The 19,698-nt window shown below is 32.7% G+C and overlaps 1 protein-coding gene across 2 annotated transcripts; it reads left to right on the top strand.

Annotated features, from left to right (window-relative positions):
* The first annotated feature begins 30 nt into the window (after positions 1-30).
* Positions 31-17,915, top strand: fwe (calcium channel flower). 2 transcript variants are annotated; one of them, XM_089630975.1, is made up of 6 exons: positions 31-114; positions 198-318; positions 2,623-2,830; positions 5,746-5,853; positions 7,925-8,086; positions 12,938-13,074. In XM_089630975.1, exons 1-5 carry the CDS (start codon positions 112-114, stop codon positions 8,061-8,063), a joined length of 579 nt encoding a protein of 192 aa, XP_089487101.1. In that variant the 5' UTR covers positions 31-111; the 3' UTR covers positions 8,064-8,086; positions 12,938-13,074. The 2 variants fall into 2 exon arrangements, with proteins under 2 accessions (XP_089487101.1, XP_089487100.1); XM_089630974.1 differs by lacking the exon at positions 7,925-8,086 and having other exon boundaries at positions 12,938-17,915.
* Positions 17,916-19,698: the final 1,783 nt, after the last annotated feature.

Raw genomic sequence — 19,698 nt, 5'->3', positions numbered from 1 at the left:
ATTTTATCGCCATGTTGAAATTCTGAAATATTATTGTGGTCGTTGTCAAGTTGGCAAAAACGTAGAATTGACAGTGGTGGTAGTAGGACAAATCAATCACCTTTTTCAGAAATGGTAAAGATTTTTAAATGCCGAAATGTAAATTAATATTCAGTTAAAAACGTTGGTTATTGAGTTAATCCTATGTTTTGTTGCAGTCGTTCTCCGAGAAAATAGCCACCCTTATGGCCCGGCCCGGACAAGATGTGGTGCCGAAGGATGACGTTCCATGGTGGATGAGATACGCTGGTCGGGGGTTGGGAACTGTGGGCGGTTTTTGTAAGCATATTGAACGCTAATTACTTAACTCCAACAGTAATTAACTGATTTGGCGTCCTCAAACATTGTTCAGTTAACGAACCGCTGCATTTATCTTATCTGTCAATAAACAAACCACTGATAATATCGTATGAGTTGGTATGTCAGATCTTCATTGTATTCCCAAAAACGCAAATCATTATTTTTAGTTCACAGCAATGTGCATTCCAAATTATTTTATTGCGTCGATTGTGCTTTTATTTTTTTTAATTGCTTCTTTATTAAATTGATGATATTATTTCAAATTTTAATTTCATAATGATTTCTATTCCCATTATTCAATTTCACTATTGATCGACACTAGAGTTTAATTTTGTTTCTTGTAAAAAACATGTCCTCCATTCCAATAAGAACCAAACTGGTACTAAAATAATAATTGTATTTTCTTTATAAGTGGTTTAGTACAGTTACCAAGTCGTAAAACAGTATTTGGATGTATTATTCAAGGTTCATTACCTATTTTTTTCCTTATGTATTGTGCAAAGAAGAACAGTAGGCAAAAACATACTGCTGAAAACATTATGAGTAATCACTGTATTTCTCTTGATGAACATCAAATAATTAACAATAACAAGATTAAGCTGACAAACTGCTTTGGCTGTTTAGCGGGTATAAATAATAAATTTAAAAAATATATAAGTAAAATTGTAATTATTATGCTTTTTTTCACTATTTAGTCTGGGTCGTTGCATTGACATAAGTGTAACTACAGACCTGGTTTAATCAAATTTGTATACAGGGTGTATCGGCACGTACCCGACAAACTTTAACCAGCTATTCCTTAGCATATTTGGAGTAAAAAATCTTATGTGCACTTTGCTGTCCGGTAACGTTTTTTTTTCATAAAAAAATTTATTATTCATATTTTCACCACATGTCACAACTGTTTTATCCATTATCAAAGTTTGAAAACCCATCTGGCAATATTTTATTCGAATTCCGTTGAATAATGCATGTGTGTACCTATATTGGCGCACTTTTACAATCACAACGAAATGGCACGGCACCATTCGTCTCATTTTTAACTATTATTATTTAGTGTGTGCGAAAGAGCGAAGACGCTTTTCGACATACTTGCTTATAATAGCTGCTGAACACGAAAAGCAATGCCAATGACAGTGATGTAGTGTGGAAATTTTTGATTTTTTTGTTTTTAATTGAAAAAAAAAATGCTACCGGACAGCAAAGTGCCCATAACATTTTTTACTCCAAATGTGCTAAGGAATAGCTGGTTAAAGTTTGTCGGGTTAGTGCCGATACACCCTGTATAAGAAAAAAATATTATCCACAAAATTGAGGCTAACGGTCTAGACTCGCCTTTACAGGCACATAGGCTCCATCGAAGCCAGATTCAAGTTAGGGCCCGCACACACTTTAATAGTACACAACTGCTGACTCTGTATAAATTGCAAGTGCGCCCCACTGTTGAATTTGACAGCCACCTCTGGTATGGAGCCCTCGACTCTGTACAGAAAGGGGTGGTCTGTTTGATGGATTCCCCTAGCTTGACAAGTGGATTGCAATCTTTAGAGCACAGGCATCAGGTAGATATGCTGTCCTTCTTCTACCGGTATTACAATGGAAGATGCTCCAAGGAACTAGCATCATTGATCTCTCTCTTCGACACTGGTGCATAATCGGGAAACGGGCGCCCAACATATGTACACGGTTGACATTTGTCACATGGAACGGGTCACTTCTACGACTCGTTCTTGAGTTCATAAATGTCGTAATTTTTAATATTAGCTTGCAGAAGTAAGTTAGTTAAGTCACTTAGTTTATGTGATCGGCATGATTATTTTGACCAAACATGAGCCACCATTGAATAAAAAAGATTTAATCATTTGATCGCTAAGCTCAGTCGGCACCAGCGATGGGCGTGGATAGCGACCATGGATGTACAAATTTTGTAGACCGGGCGTTCAGAATCTCGTTCTCACGACAGAAATAAAGATGGCAGATACCTGAAATTATCTGAAATTGGCTGTAATAGTCCATTTCAGATGAACCATCTCTATTTCTGTGTCGCGATAGTGAGATTCCGATGCCCGGTCTACACAATTTATACATCCATGGTCTACGTCTACACGGTGGTGGCGTATCAATCTATCTATTGCATTTTTTCTATGTTTAATAGTACCCAATCACTTCACCAGTGGGTCGTCAAAAATACCTATCAGCCCAGGAATAATACAATTGTTAACTTGTAAAAAAAAAGGGTTCCTTGTTTCTTTGTAAAATAAAATAACTACTGTCCACTTTCAGTCGCCATCTTGCTGGGCCTATGGAACTGCATTGGCATCATGTTGGGCGACGTGAGCTGCCTCCTGTCCGGCCTGTGGCAGATGGTGGCCGGCTTCACTGTCATCATCTGCGAGGCGCCCTGCTGCTGCGCCTTCGTGGACTTTGTCAACCAGCTCTCTCTCTGGGTTGAGAACAGGCCCTACTGGAATAAGGCCGCCATTTATGTCGGGTAAGTGCTTTTTGATTAATTCCATTTGAAAATAATACATTTATATTGTTCCAACTGCTCCACACTGTCTGGAGCCAGCGAAACTATGGCATCCCCAATCAGGGTATGTTCTGAGGCTGAAGGAAGTGGGGAGAGGAAGGTTGGGAAGTGTAAGGTGGGGAAGTACCTGGCTATTCAGATCTGGTCATAAAACATGGCTAATGCCAATTTTGAATGTTTAAGTTCTGAATGGTGGTCTTTCACCAGAGCTATACTGATTCTATGTTCCAATATGGAACATGTGACAAATGTACCATATATTATTCTTAATGATTTAATTGTGAAACAACACAAATTAGTCAAATAAAATGAGGCCCCTAGAAACAAAGACGGAAGTGTCCACTTTGTTAAATTGTTGGCAATCTAAAAAAAACGTTTAATCAGTCCGTTATTCATCAATATGCAAGGAAATTTTAATAATATGATAGTAAACCGGTTTAAGAATACTATTTTAAATCATCTATGTATCTAAATGCCCCAGTTTCTTTAAAAAATGAATTTTTTTGATGGACACTTCCGTTTTTGTTTCAATCATTTTGACCATTTTGGACACTTGCTGTTTTGTTTCACAAACAGTTGGAAACTGCCGGTTTTGATGTAAATGACAATTTCAAAGATGTTGCAGTCAATGTAAGAAAACAATATTTTTAGGAAGATTTTTTTTATTGAAAAAGTTGCAGTTGAGTTCCTCTTGAAGATATTATTGAAAGTTGATAGGTCACTTCTATCTTAGAAATTTTCATAAATTCTGGATAACAGAAAATAGATTTAAAAAAGGTAAAATAGATTTAATTAAAGGTAAAAATAGATTTAAAGAAAAGTTAACTAAATTATAAAATAATACAAAAATTAACTAAATCATTAATAAGTCTGACACGATTTCTGCCGATTCCTCATTACATTCTATGTGAACATAATCATCTTCTTCTTCTTGGGGTACAAGAGAAGTAGTTGGACATAATTTCGAGTAGAAATTCAATTCGGGAATATTTCTCCAGTCACCGCCAAAGTGGATATTTAGCAGTTTTGCAACATCTCGTAATTTTAAAGGATTAACCGAAATTTGATTAGCCTCAATTAAACTGGGATTTATCATATTTGCAGGTAAACACGTTGGAGAATATCTGTGAATAATATTAAAACGATTAGTTACTATTATTTAGTAGACATCTCCTCTTACTTGATTAATTGTGAAAAAAAATTGTGAACAAATTCAGATAAATCTAAAAATGTCATATTTTGACATTTGCCTACAACATGATGACGGTTTACCTTTTTTTCTTGGCGATGTTTGCCTTCCATTTATGCGGTTGTTTGACACGTTTTCTCACTGATTCCGGTGGCAATATATCGGGGAAAGTTTCCATTCTTGGAATATTTGACGTCCACTAACAATAAATGGTTATTTCCACAAAAAATAACAACTTTTCACTACACGATTCACTCACGCTTCCGCACGAGTTTGTATGAATTCAAGTACGGCCGCCATTATGAATAAAGGCTCCTGATTGGCTATTTGAAAAACTGCCGCTTTTGTTTCGGAAGGAGGTGGACACTGCCGTATTTGTTACAACAACAAAACTTTAAAGCCAAAATACTATGGTTTAATGACAATTATATTAAAATCAGATATATTCTCGAGATAGAATGAACCTTTCTCTATAAAACTGCATATTCAACTCATTTTTGACGTTTGGTGGACACTTCCGTCTTTGTTTCTAGGGGCCTCAAATTTACTTGCGCATACTGGGATTTGAACTAGTAACCTCTGGATTTGCAGTCGAAAGCACTACCCCTTGACACTTCATGTAATATAGGCTTGTTATCCTTGTTTTGTTTACTAACAGTAAATACTTTTACTCTTCAAATGTGCCTCTGTCAGCATTGTGAACAAAGATTTATTTTGAACAAACAAAAAATAAATAACAAAACTCGTTTTAAAAAAAAATCTCCTAGAGTAAATATTCTACAGAAATAAACAAAACTTGTGTATTTAAAAGAAGCTGATGTTTTATCAGACAATGTTGAAATTACGCCTGAAGCACTATTATTTATATCTTTCGTTAGAGTTATAACAGAGAGTTAAATGTTCAGAGCTCCAACCAAATAATCTGCTCTCTTTTTGGCAAAAAAAATAACTGTTATTTGAAATAAAAATAATAATTTCATTGAAGAAGAAGAAGATAATACTAATATGTAAATCTAAATGAAACAGTACAAGACACCGAAAAATAAAAAGATAATGGTCACAACAAGGAATCGAACCAAGGATCTCTTAACTAACTTGAATAGGTTACAAACCAATTTCATTAGAACCTGTTTTCATTTAAAATGATATATGCCAAAAATATGGCAAAAATTAGTTGCAAGATGATATTGTTGATTCTGAATTTGAAATATGAGATCGACAAATATGACGTTTAATAAATAGGTCCCAATGGTCAAGTTGGTTAAGACACCTGTCCCGGTAAGACAAGAGATCCTGGGTTCGATTCCTAGTTGTGACCGTTATCTTTTTATTTTCTGTGTCTTGTTCTGTTTCATGTTTCGTTTAGATTTATTAGTGTTATCTTCTTCTTCAATGATATATTACATTGATGGGTATAACCTTCAAAAAGTTGTTCCTGAATAATTGCATTGACCAAGAAATTCCGGACAGAAAACGTGTGCAAGTTTCATGACTCAGTTCACCAAGAGTGTTTGCTGATTCGGTAAATAATTTTCCGCTTCATAATAAGATAAATCAATTGTGTTGACCTTTATTTCCTAATTATTTAGTTTATAGTGGAATACAAAAGTCTCTGAACAGTAACATGGTATCTGTGGAATCTCCAGCTTTACATTACATTAACAAAGATTCGGTTTTTCTGTTGCAGCATTGCCATTCCACCCATTTTCATGTGCCCTGGCCTTGGAAGTGTCTTTGGCAGTGGTCTAATCTTCGGGACCGGAGTTATTTACGGCATGATGTCCCTCGGGAAGAAGTAAGTTGTTTGTTATTTCTAAACAATAAATCACTAATCTTCTTTTTTTATCTAAACGAAACGCAGTGAAATCCACTTATAAGGATTTTCAGGGGACCGGAAAACAAAATAACTTATTAAAAGTGTATACTTTTTATGTGGGAACCTTATATGTGGGTTTTGCTGTGTATTTTGTTTTTAAAAAGATTTAAATACTTACTCAAATGAATCAACAAAATCTTCATTATTCACTGTTTTGCCTCTCACAGAGGTGGATTAAAGAGGTTGTACAATTATTACTGTAAATTGTACAAAACATAAAATAGATTTCATCATTGCACCATTTTTATCTATCATGAATCATCAAACATACAAAAACATTGACACTTTGTAAAACACCACTTTTATTTTGAATTAATATTAACAACCAACCAGGTTTCGCTTAGCTCAAGCTTCATCAGGGCTTATTATATCAACTTCAAAATAAAAGTGGTGTTTTACAAAGTGTATTTTTCATTTGATATATAATGTCACATCACAAAGTGTTTGCTTCCTTCGATAAAAAAAACATTGACATTTATTAATTACATTGAATCAGAAATACTCAACAACTGAGCTGTTTTAAAATGGAAAGTGGAGATGAATTATTTGCTGATGCAATGATCATAATATTAAGTAGATTTTAGGGTGAACTCATTTTGTTTAAGATTGCAAATTTTGGCAAAAATTGACACTAAATAAAGCATTTTGTTTTGTAAATAACTGTATAAAAGTAATTTGTCAGTGGAGAACTCAGTAAATTGGATACAATTTTAGGTTCCACAACAAATTCTACAATTTTGTAAGATAACTGGAGACAGATTTGGACAAAAGTTACTGATAAATTTCAAACATTTTGAACATTTTTTAACTGACAGTATTTCCTACCCTGACTGATATTAGATGTTCCAAATGTTATCAACCGTATTCCCAACCATGACCAATGATAGACGTTCCTTACATGATTGCCAGTGTTCCCAACCTTCATAAAAAAATAATATTTCCAAAAGTGACTAAGTTCCTAATATAACTAAAAGCTTTCCCACTCATGACCAACAGCGTTCCTAATCATGACCAACAATATTTGTTCCCTATGTGATAAATTTTTTTCCCAACCTTGATCAAACCATAAATGTTCCTCAAATGACGAACCGTTTTTCCAACATAACCAACTAACGATTATCTACTACAGGGCTGTCCAAACCACGGCCCGCGGGCCGCATGCGGCCCGCGGTTTAGATTATTGCGGCCCATTGAACCTTTTTTTAACCGACTTCAAAAAAAAGTCCGGAAACAGGAATTGATTTTTTTAAGCTCCTCGCTGAACGTTTCCCGAAACTGACGAATTTCGGGCAAAAAATGGGCTCGATGATGGGCAGTACCTACCTTTGTGAAAGTGCATATTCAACAATGAAGTTTATTAAATCGAAATACAGGTCTTCATTGACAGATACTTCACTTAAACATGCACTGCGCCTAGCTACCACTAGTATTGAGGTTGATGTTGACAGAATTGTAAAAGACAAATTAATGAAAAAGTAGATAATAAAATAACGATATTACGTATTATTACCAGTATTTTATTTTTATAAATTTTTTGCGGCCCACCAATGTATTTAGTCTTTTTTATTGGCCCTGGGTCCCATCTAGTTTGGACACCCCTGATCTACTATATTGATGTGCTCTATACGATCAAAACATTTTCCCAACCTTGACCAACTATGGATATTCCCCACAACCATATTCCCAACATCACCAGCTCCTTACCCTACATGTGCCAACAGACTGGTGTTCATTACATTATCAACAGTGTTTCCAACGTGAACTAACATAGATGTTCTAAAAATGACCAATCATATTTTTGACATTACCGAGAGTGTGTCCAAACTTGACCAACCATGGTCCCATAATAACCAATTATTATTTTATTCCCAATATTGACCAGCAGTTAATAGATGTTTCCAATACTGACAAATCACTGACTGTATTATTGACTACATTACTGAGGCATATATATCCGCCCAAAGTTAGTTTGATGATGATTGGCTAATAGGGGGTCGCGTGATGACATGGCGGCCATGGCAGAAGGGGGTGGCAATACCCCGCAGGGGGGCCTGGGTGGGGCGGGGGGGGTGGGCGACCACGGCCACGCTACGCTCATGGAGGACCCCGATGTGTGGCGTCCAAACTAATCCCATTCCATTACATTGACAAGGCAAATTAACCTACTTATCTAAGTATAATCGTCAGTCACCCCATTCCTATAAGCGAAGATATCATTACTTTGACAAAAATATATTAAAGGTGTACTTAAACGAATTCGTAATCTGCTCTTTCATACATGGTGCTAATTTAATTTTTTTAGGAAAATCCCTTGTTAAATATTAAGATGAATTATTTGTTTGCGCCTGTACATACATAATATGAATATGAATAAATATTTATTCCATATACAAACTCAATTCTTTCAAGAAAGGCATACAAATACAATATTGTATAGATGATTCAATACAATATTGTATTTGTATGCCTTTCTTGAAAGAATTGAGTTTGTGTACCGTGGGTGGTTCTAGAACTTTCGTGAGCTAGTGTGGTAAGAATGAAAAATAAAAAATTATTGATTTTATTGTAGCTGAAAATAATATATTTTTTATTATTACATTTTTAAATCAATTATTATCAACAAGATAATGAAGAAATTGAAATATGGAAAAAAAAGAAGTTTATTTTCATCTACAACATAAATAATGTCGAATTTTTTAATTTTACCACTCTAGCTCACTGAAAAGTCACAGACCAAGACTGTTGTATACGAACAAAATTATTTATTAATATTCATGTTGAGTATGTACGGGCGCAAACCAATAATTCATCTTAATATTTTAAAGCAACACTTGCAAAAAGTGTTGTTTTCTCCTAAAATAGTTACATTAATGCCATCTATGAAAGAGCAGATTATGAATTCTTTTAAGTATGTCCTTAAAGTTAAACGCAACGCTCGTTGTATTCTACGTGTTCATATATATTGCGTTGATTTAATTATTTTATTGAATTTTGCATGTTATGCTGGTTCCATGATAACTCAACACAGTGACAATTCAACACACCTTTAAAAAGTGATATAAAGTCATTAGAAACAATAAAAAAAAAAAAATTAAACCTAACCTACTTAACCCAGTTAATAAAGTTTTTGTTTCATCACTTTCCATGACTTTATATAACTTTTTAAAGATGTGATGAATTACGATTTTGATGATTTATCCGGTCACCATTATGCTTTATACAATATTAAGATGAATTATTAATTTGCGCCCATTTGCAATTTTGTGATGTGATGAATTATATTAATTATTGCATTGCAATATATAATACTGTATAGCAATATTATATTGTATTACATCTGTATTAATATACAGATTATTGTATTTGGATTCATTTCTTGAAGGAATTGAGTTTTTATACGGACAAAAATATTTATTCAGATATTATAAAGAGCGTATTTTAATAAAATAATTAAATTAACACCATCTATGAACATATGGAAGATAACGAATGCCGCCATAAAATATTGAAGATTTAAAAATAAATTACGAAAGTAGCGTTTTTCTTTTTTGACAAAGTCGTGTTTCTTCTTGTTCCCAAATACGTAATTTTGTAATGCTCGTTTTAATGTTAATTATATTGTATTATTTTTTTATCACAAACCTTTTGTATGTTTTATCAAATAAGATTTTAGTATTTATTATTTCTGCATGACAAAACTTTCTGCATGTTATCTTTTTTTATCTTTATTTTTTATTGAAAGTTTTGAAACATATTTATATAATGTACAGTTAGAGAAATAAAGTTACAATGTAGTGTGTATCGACAAATCCCACAAAGGCAAAGCCTGTGCGTGGGTATTATAGTACACATCTATTGTAAAATAAATTTGTATAGCTTTATGGGACGTGTGGGATTGCACTAACCTCCCCACATCCTGGAATAAAAATTATGATTATTATTATTATTGTAGTACTAATTATCACAATTCTATGGTAAGAATTAAACATAAAATTAAGAGATATTGATTTTCTTAGATGATAAATACATATGTAGTATAAAATTAACTTACAAAAGTAGAAACAATAGATGAAATATAACAAAAAATATCATAAAATTTGACATTATCATTGAAAGTTTTAAACCAGACATAAAAATAAGGTACCTACTGAAGTTTTTCAAATAAAAGTATGTAAATAAATATGTATTGTGCTATTTATACAATCAAAAATATATACATATCATAATAATATGTTATGTTTACTCTGATTTCATTTTTTATTACATTTCTTGGTGGACATTGAGTTGCTGCAAATCTGTGACTCTACAGGAGTAAACACACTTATTCTTTCAATGTTTATCAGTTTCTGATATTTAGAAAATTCATTACTTATTGCGTCTTTTGTATAATTTTCACACCAATTATTTATGACAAAACTAGGGAAAAAAATCAAGTCTGCTCCGTGTAAAGTAAAAGATTTGCAGACAACCCCTGGCCATGTATTCATGGAAATTATATTTATCTTAACATGCATTGTCACCCTTGAGGTGATTTTGCACAAAAACGGTGCTATACAAGTCATCCAATTTTTTTATTTTTTTTTATATTTCCGATTTTATGTATGGGTTAAATCTTCCCCATGGGAAAAACTAAACCCTTCCACACACTTTTTCACAAATGATCATCTAGTCATTCAACATTATACAAGTGCATTATATAAGCAAAATAAATACAAAACAATACAAGAACAGCATGTCAACTCACCAGAGATCAAATGGGAAAATAATTCACCGACTCCAGATATTTTCATATCAGAGGGTTCGGCTCGGTAGAACTTCTAACAGGGCCTATAAATCCTACTGATCCCTCAACATAAATGTTTGAAAAATCTTTCGTTATTATTATTATTATTACAATTTGTAGTGTAATTAATTTCAAGTCCGCTCCGTATAAAGTAAAAGATTTGCAGACAACCCCCTGGCCCAAGGCCAACTGCTATTTGTATTCATGTTATTATTATATTTATCTTAACATACGTTACAATGTGTAGTGTAAATAATTTAGAAAGTTTTCAAAGTCAAGGTAATTTATAACAACCCTGCTTATGTTTTTCTGTATAAAACGACCTGACCTGTATATTCATTATATTCTGCTTTTGACGACATTTGCTATGATCTAATTAAATGGCACTGTGTTAAAATGAAGTGGTTTTAAACGAACTTATGCGCTTATATTATAATTATGGCAAGCCGCAAAGTAAATGCTTTTTCGAATATGCAAAATAAAATTGTTCATGTAATCGAAGCATATCTTTTCTAACATTTGAATTTTATTTTAAATTATCCATATGCAATTCCGAAATATTTTCCAGGCGACAAACTCTTCACAAAGGGCACATTAATTTTATGTTTTTTTTTTTTAAAGTTCATTTACATGGTTTCTTGAGTGGTAAGAGTGTTCTGAACGACCTGTGTTTAGTGTATTTTGAATGGAGTTTTATTTTATTCTACAGTACATTTTTTTATCAATGTTTACCATCTAACTAAATTAAGGGTATTTTTTTATATCAAAATTTCACACTGCAATTCATTTTACCTTCATTTTGATTAGTGCGAAAACATCGCTAGACAAATCCCTTATACTGAGGTCTACACGGTATCATCGATGTACCTACTTGCGTGATGTCGTGGCAGTACGTCAGGTCCTTGTCATTGCTTTTACATAAATTTAAAAAGAGTTCGTAATTTTACAAAGACGTTAAATAAAAAGAGATTTTTAATTATTACGTTGTACAAAGTTAACACGGAGTACATTTGACATCAGATTTAGTTCGACCAATCATGGAGAGTATACACAGTACATCTTGTAAATCATTTTTTCGAAACTGATTTATTCATTCTGACAGTAAAAATATAAAAAAATATATATATATATATATTCAGAATCAGTGTTCTTCGATCTACGTGAACATATTTTTTAAAAATAAAAATATTTTTTACTCAAATTCCTTATTGTTTTAAAAAAGGTGTATTGTATGTCTAGCCAATAATAGCTATTAAAATGGTCTCAGTATTCTGCCGTGGTTACTAAAAACACAGTGTCTTCCTTGAAAGTCTGAAGGAAGACACTCTGTTTTTGGTTACCGCGGCAGTTTCGTTGTAAAAGTACTTCAATAAATATTGTACAGAAAAAAAAATCTTGTCTATACATTTCAAACATTTGTGCTTTAATGTGATTCTCTACCATCAGTCGGCTTCCTTGTCATGCGATGTGCTTCTTCATTTAACGTCCTCTTTACCGTAATTGTATACGCTTTTGGCGTTTAGTCAGGAGGTTGTGGCTTCATTTTCTAATGCTCCGCAAAATGTATTGACATAACTTTTTAAAATTTCCGTAAATGCGGCCGCCAGTCTTCTTACAAAGTGACTTTACAGAGAAGTAGCAAGGCGCACTCCCATTAATTATCTGTAAAGCACTGACATAAATATATTGTTTTAACTTTCTGAAACGGATGGTTACTAATTTTAATGTATTGAGTGTGTTTTTAAATGTTTTCCCCACCTTAGAAAGTAGTTGGTCTTATATTATTACTTCAGAAAATATTAAGCAATTTATTTTTCATGCATGTGTATATTTAAAATAATTCCTTGGACAGTGTTCTGCTTAGTTGTTTGATAATTCTTGCATGAAATGAATGCTTGTAAATAAATTATGTACTTACAAGCTAACTGGTAACTAACATTATGTTAAATATATTGAAATAAAATGTCTTCAGGCAATGTTATGAGGAATAATTATTTAATTGCTCGTGTTGTGATGTACCAAAACAGTACAAATCACCAATAGATTTAAATTACAAATTAATTAATATTGCACTTTCACTGAGAAGAAATTATGTAAAAAAAAATCTAAATCTCAGTTAATGGTGTACACATGCATAAGAGTTTAACCAATTAATTTACATGCAAAATTTATTTTTATTAGTGCATTGTTGATGTTTATTGGTGTGTTGATTTTAACCAGGGCTTCTGTTGACGAGATGAGATCAGCAGCGCAGGCGCCCAGCGCCCCCACGCCCCCTGCGCCGAGCTCCAACATGCGCTCCAACCTGATGGAGAACGCCGCCCCCATGAGCTTCACGGGGGTGCCGGCCTTCGACAGTAACGTCTGACACCGTCCACCCCGTCTCGTCTTTCACTCAGCCTATGCCAACTTCATCATCCCTCTCGCCTCCCCGAGGCCTGAGGCTAGTTGTTTCATTAGTTAATCGATCTCATTTCTGATACACCCCTATGTTTTACCATTGTTCAAAGCTGATACGTATATCTTGAACATATCATAATATATTTTGCTGTCTTCGACTGTCAATCTTGAAATGCGTATACATGGAACTATTAATATGTAACTGGATTTCTTAGGCGTTGATTCCTATCTTGAATATCTGTTGTGATAACAATGTGACCCTTGCAATATGTACTTGGAGCGTGGAATTTATCTAGCTGCCTAGGTTCCCCATGTACCACACACTCACTGTGTTGTCACATTCCACTAAGAAATGTCTCACACTACCCACCGATGTGAACGCTTGCTTTTTAGGGTTACTTCCGCCTTTGGGGGTTTATAGAGTAATGAGTTTATCCAGAATAGACAACTGCTTTCGACTGCAATCTTTATCACTATGCAATTATCCAAACATTCTATAAAATTTGACTGTTTGTACTATGGCAGATGGCGTGGGTTCTGAGGTTGTATTGTAAGGTTTCCTGCTAGTGGAAAGATTCCATTTTCTGTGTTTTTAAGCTACGCAGTCTCTCCACCATATGAGATGTAGAAATGTACGGTTAATCATTGTATCCAATGTCAGGTTCGCCCACTGGTAGCGTAATTGGTCACAATGTTTTCGGGGTAAACTGAAATTAAATAAATACTAATGAAGATAATTTATAATTGGAACCTACATATTATATGCGTAATAAGTCATGTGTATTCCTTACTCTGTGGTTAATTCTATAAATGAGATTTTTATGAGATTGATTGTGTATAGTACGAAAAGTAAATTTACTTTAGCTTTCGTATATTTTGGTATTCAATTGTCTGCAATTGTCACTGGGATTCAAAAGTACATTTTGACCATAAAAAAAAAACAATATGTTATAGGTACTTATTATGTATTTCCAAATGAATTTCATGCATATTATATGAATTTCCAAATTGAATTTCATACATATTATATGAATTTCCAAATTGAATTTCATACATATTATATGAATTTCCAACTTGAATAATATTTTAAATTCACATAATTGATGAATGTGATATTCTGTACAAAACATATTCTTCAATTCATTTTCATTGTCTTATGATTCTGATAATTCTGTTATCTCTCTTTTTTGGGTTTCTTTTGAATTAAAATAATACCGTACAGTATTTTATTAAATCCAGTTAATATGGCGCATTAATGAAGGAATAATCTGAATGACATTGGATTTTCATCAGCATAACTCATTTCACGACAGGAAAGATATTATGATATATAAATATATTTTGCAGAATAAACTTTTGAGTTGGTGTAAAAATAATCCTATTGTTCTGAGGTTAACCCATTGTTGTTATTCACACATTGTTTTTAATTGAAATTAATATTTGTGCCACGAGATGCAGTTATAATGTACATAATTAATAATTCTATTGAAATTCATTGGCTTTTGTGTATTTTTTTTGCTAATGTCTAGTAATTTTGTAAAACAACTACACTTATTTGATATCTGTAATATGTAATCGTATTATTTTTTTAAAGTTGTGTGGGGTGTCAGATGAATTTGAATGTCATTGCTTCTGTCACTGATTTTTGTCACCGACTTCTGCCACTGACTTTGGTCACCGACTTCTGTCGCCGACTTCTGTCACTGATTTCTGTCACCGAATTCCGTCACTAACTTCTGTCACAGACTTGTGATTTATTTGAGAAATTAGTGAGACTGCTTTTATTGTTGATTACAGCTTCTTAGCAAAATTCCACTAAGACGTCTTCTAGGAGTATCACAGCACAATGTTGTTGAGGGAGTCAAACATTAAGTCAATTAGGAACACAAGTCATATAATAAGAATGTGAATCCTTTATAATTAAGGAAATGTTGAGTATGTTTTTAAAACCAACAGTTTATCTTCTACTTGTTGCAATATGGATGCATTATATTTAAATCGTTTTGGTACCCTTTTAGAAGAAAATCAGTGAAATAAAATAAAATGGATTCCTTAAATACTAATGTTTTGTGAAGCGTGTAAAATTTGATTTGTAGTAATCAATTTGTTGGTGAGAATTTTTACCTCCGGGCCAATTTTCCTGATGAACCACAGGCTCATTCACCCCTCACATCCTCCGCTATATGAAAAGCTGTCACTCAATCTTCCATGCGTTCCTTTAAAAGTTTCGTGGTATCCTTCGCCAACTGCTTTGTATATAGTATATAACACTATATTGTATAACTATAAAAGCATTCATTTCAACGTAAAACAGTCGGCCTAAATTATTACAACAAAGTGACAGTTTATGACAAATGCTTGTTTTATTGCTTGGGTGTTCACTTAATTTTCATTTAGAATTTTAAGCGGTGAGATCTAAAACCATTTTGTTCCAAATATCACATATTTAGTGCTTAGCCATATGTTTAACAGCTTTTTGTATATCAAATTAGAAGGGAATTAGTTTATGTTTTTGAAAAAGCAAAAGACATTATTCATAAACAAATAAAACATATTTTTGTCAGTAAAATGCATAAAAAATAGAATTTTTCAAAATCAGTTGAAACATACTGGAGAGCTATTTAAAATTATAGTCATATGTAGTTATGTATTTGTCCCTATTTGAACCATTACACATATATATTATATAATTATCTGTTAGTGTAATTAGAATTGTTGTTAGATTAGTAAAATAAACAGCAGATGTAATTATTTATTTTGAACTTCTTTGTATTAAAAATCCGTTTTATTTGTGATATCTAATTGCATTCCCGGATGACATAGATTTATTTAGATTATATCCAATATTTCAGTGTGTAAAATGTGTTAAATTCCCGTATAAATTTATCCGTTTATTATGACTGTAAAGACACCAAACATACCTTTTAGTTTTTCTGTTCATCAAGTGGAAATTATTTTTAAAACAAACTACATAATATTTTTTTTATTATCAAAATAAATTTCTTTTACAGGTGTTTTTTTCGATGTCTGTCTCACTAGGATATACCCGTGTCGAGACAGACGTATTGGATACATATTGTAAAAGGATATTATGAAATGTGACTAGCCATTAACATTTTTCTTTCAAAGTGCGTAGTACATTTTTTGATACTTGCAATTTATACGTAAAACACAGTAATCTATAGGTATATTTAATTCCCTTAGATTGTTGATAACCTCAAATGAATACAGATTATTGAATTATTTTAATTGCAAATTAGCTTGCGTCGGTGGGATGATCCCTTGTTCCAAGACACTTTGTGTCTTATTTGTTAGTTTATTTTTAAAAATGTTTTCTTCTTAATGAACAGGGAGGATATTATGTAATTTTTACATTCATCCTTTCATCCATAATATGACGTTATTTATTTATCCACCACATTCAACATTCTCAGGCAAAGATTTCCCATAATATGATTACTATCCATTCTCACTTCTGTGATAATTATCTTTTTAATTCTGTTTCATAAAATTGAATTTGTTATTGATAAACAAACGCGTTTGTTTAACTTAATTCATAATTTAATAAAAAATAAAATGACTTCACAGAATACAAGACTATATTTTTATTTTTGCATTAATAAAGAGCGTGATAAATTGATTACACAAACATAATGTAATTGATCTGCAATAAAATATTATTAAAAATTATATTGATTTCTGTTTTTTTTTTTAATTCATGTTGTTTGTTATACTCTATTTTTACTAGCTTTTTTTTAAAGCATAATATTGTAAGAATATATTATTTTTTACATTTATTTAGAGGCATTAATGTGTGCAGTTGTATTTTTGTTTTGGCTATGTTTCATTTTGAAACTAAACTTTGAACTAAATAAACTGCATTCTTCCTGATGCCCATCAAATTGCCGAACATCTCAAATTATTCACCTCATTATTTATTTATTATCCCCAAAAGTTATTTAATTCAAACATTGTTAATACTTTTAAGTCCTTTGTGCGAGCTGTTTCCAGGGAACAGTTGATAGTAAGTTTATGAAGCAATGGTTTTTTTAGCTCAATGTAACGATATGTATTTATAGTAGTTAGTGACATTGTTAAAATTCTCGTTATTGTATGTATTCTTATTAAAGCTGTCCCATTAAGAAAGGTACACAATTATACAGGTGTAACAATGCAAATTACGTTTATATTATGTACAACTCGGTAAAGGTTTGGTATGACATTTCCACAAGGCAACTAACTAAAAGAAGTTCACTTCCTGGGTTCATATGCTGGGAGCTAAGAGCCATATCGGGGGACCGTGGTGGGGAGCTGTATCGAGCGAGCTTGGTACTCCCATACGTTCTGAGCTCGCGGCTCTCGTTCAATTGAGTCGACTCTTTGAGCCAAACGAAAATATTGAGCTGGTACCGTGGCTCCGCTCTTAATAAAACGAGTCATGATCCATCGCTAGTTTTAGTCAGGTAAGCTTCCAAACCAATGCCTTGAATATTATGTACGTGATTTGCAAGTTTACACCCTACACATTTGTGTCGCCTGACATGTTCATTAGTTGGTTAACACGTATACTTCCATGTATGAAACGCAGTTTCAATGAAGTCATGTTTGCGACACAGATATTCTTATAAATAATCAATAGCAAATAATTGTTTTGTGTGTGTTCTGTAAACAGTTAAAACGGTATATTGGATTTAGTACTGATATCAATGTTATGAAATAAACTTAAGTTGTAAATAATCTAAATATCTTTTATTCTCTTGGAACCTAAAGATGATATTTGAATATCATTGTTGCAAGTCCGTCACCCATCACCGCTTCAGTTATCCAAACATTTCATTTAACACCTGCCAAAGCCATATATTTGTAATTATTTTTTTGGTAAACTAATGTTTAAGACAAGATTTTTTATGCATAGCACAAAGGGTAACAATTATTTTTATAAGCAATAATTATTAGCCTGAAACACTCATCCACATTGAAAAATCTCCTGATAAAAGATACATGACGCCAACGGGACTTGAACCCGTGTCCTTTCGATTTCCGGTCGACAGCTCTGACCACTGAGCTATGGCGGCTTATCTCTTATCCGGGAAATAATTCAATATATACTAGTGTTTCATTCAACAATTACTGCTTATTACATTTTTTCACCTGAAAACAACCAACTTTATTTTATATGAGAAAGGCATTGTAAGTGCTAACTCTCTCACTAGATGGCGTCGAGACAAATTGTCTACATTTTTAGGTGAAATACTAGAACTTGTCAAATATTAATTATTATTTTTTTGGTAAACTAATGTTTTAAGACAAGATTTTTTTATGCGTAGCACAAAGGGTAACAATTATTTTACAAGCAATAATTATTCGCCTGAAACACTCATCCAGCCGCCATAGCTCAGTTGTCAGAGCTGTCGACCGGAAATCGAAGGGACACGGGTTCGAGTCCCGTTGGCGTCATGTATCTTTTATCAGGAGATTTTTCAATATGGATGAGTGTTTCAGGCTAATAATTATTGCTCATAAAAATAATCATATATTTGTAATAAACGTTGCTTTCATTTCAATGAACGGAAATGTCTACAAAGGCATGGCTGTGCGTTTGATAAATTTTCCTATCTTAACTTTACTTAACTTGAATTGCAATCAATAGAGCACAGGCGTTAGGTGGAAATACTGTGTTTGTTCTTCCGGTGTTTCAATGGAAGATGTTCTGAAGAACCAGCATCGTTGATCCCTTCGGCACCGGTGCAAAATCACTAAACTTTCGCCCAAATGCACACTGTTGACATTTGTCACATGAGAATGGGTCATTTCTATGACTCTTTCTTGAGTTCAACAGCTCAGCTCAGGAATGATTTTCTGGCTCGTGTACTTCCTCCCTCCTTCAACGTGGATCTCTTCAAGACCTATTCACTCCTTCCTCTCCCCAAAAAGATCCTCCACATGCAACCTTAACTCCTCAGGCTAATTCATTTGGTTTTGCAAACAAACAGCTATCTCCCATAGAGTTAGTTTGTTCGCTTTTTGGAACAGCTCGTATGGTCTCACAAAAATCGTTGTGTCTGCCTTACTGTAATAGTGAGAAATATGATATAAACGGTGTTAGAAATGGAAAACACTACACTTTATATTCATATCTAGAAGTTACTACAGAATAATTGAAATGTGCACTCTATGAAACTAAAGGTTCTGAACGCAACTTTTTTATTTATTTTTTTATTTTTTATTATATATTACACACATTACAAATATAGGGCAAAAAAGTCCCGATAAACTGCTTTTTAGCAGTTTGTCTAACGGGTTCTTTGCATTATAAATCTTATTATATTGAATTTACAGTTACATTTTAAAAATTATATGTATAAAACAAAAAATTAAAAATTTTACAGAAGTATAGCAAAAGAAAATTATGAAAAAAAATAACAATTTTAAAAGTCTTTAGTAATATATCATTGTAAGCTAATACAAATTAAGTCTTTCAGTAAGCCAAGTCTTCAGTAAGTTCACCAATTGTTTTGAGCAATTTTCAACTTGAGAAATTTATGGATTTTTTATAAATTATATTTGAGAATTTTTTCTAA

The sequence above is a fragment of the Hesperophylax consimilis genome, chromosome 4, assembly GCF_061612785.1.
Source record: "Hesperophylax consimilis isolate HC1 chromosome 4, BYU_Hcon_1.0, whole genome shotgun sequence".
NCBI classification, from domain to species: Eukaryota; Metazoa; Arthropoda; class Insecta; order Trichoptera; family Limnephilidae; genus Hesperophylax; species Hesperophylax consimilis.
Note: the sequence above shows the minus strand (reverse complement) of the source record. Positions and strands in the feature narration are given on the sequence as shown.

Excerpts from the sequence above, each read along its gene's own strand:
- fwe (XM_089630974.1), top strand. Across the intron at positions 2,831-5,745 it reads AAGGCCGCCATTTATGTCGG|CATTGCCATTCCACCCATTT; the intron begins GTAAGTGCTTTT and ends TTTCTGTTGCAG. Across the intron at positions 5,854-12,937 it reads ATGATGTCCCTCGGGAAGAA|GGCTTCTGTTGACGAGATGA; the intron begins GTAAGTTGTTTG and ends GATTTTAACCAG.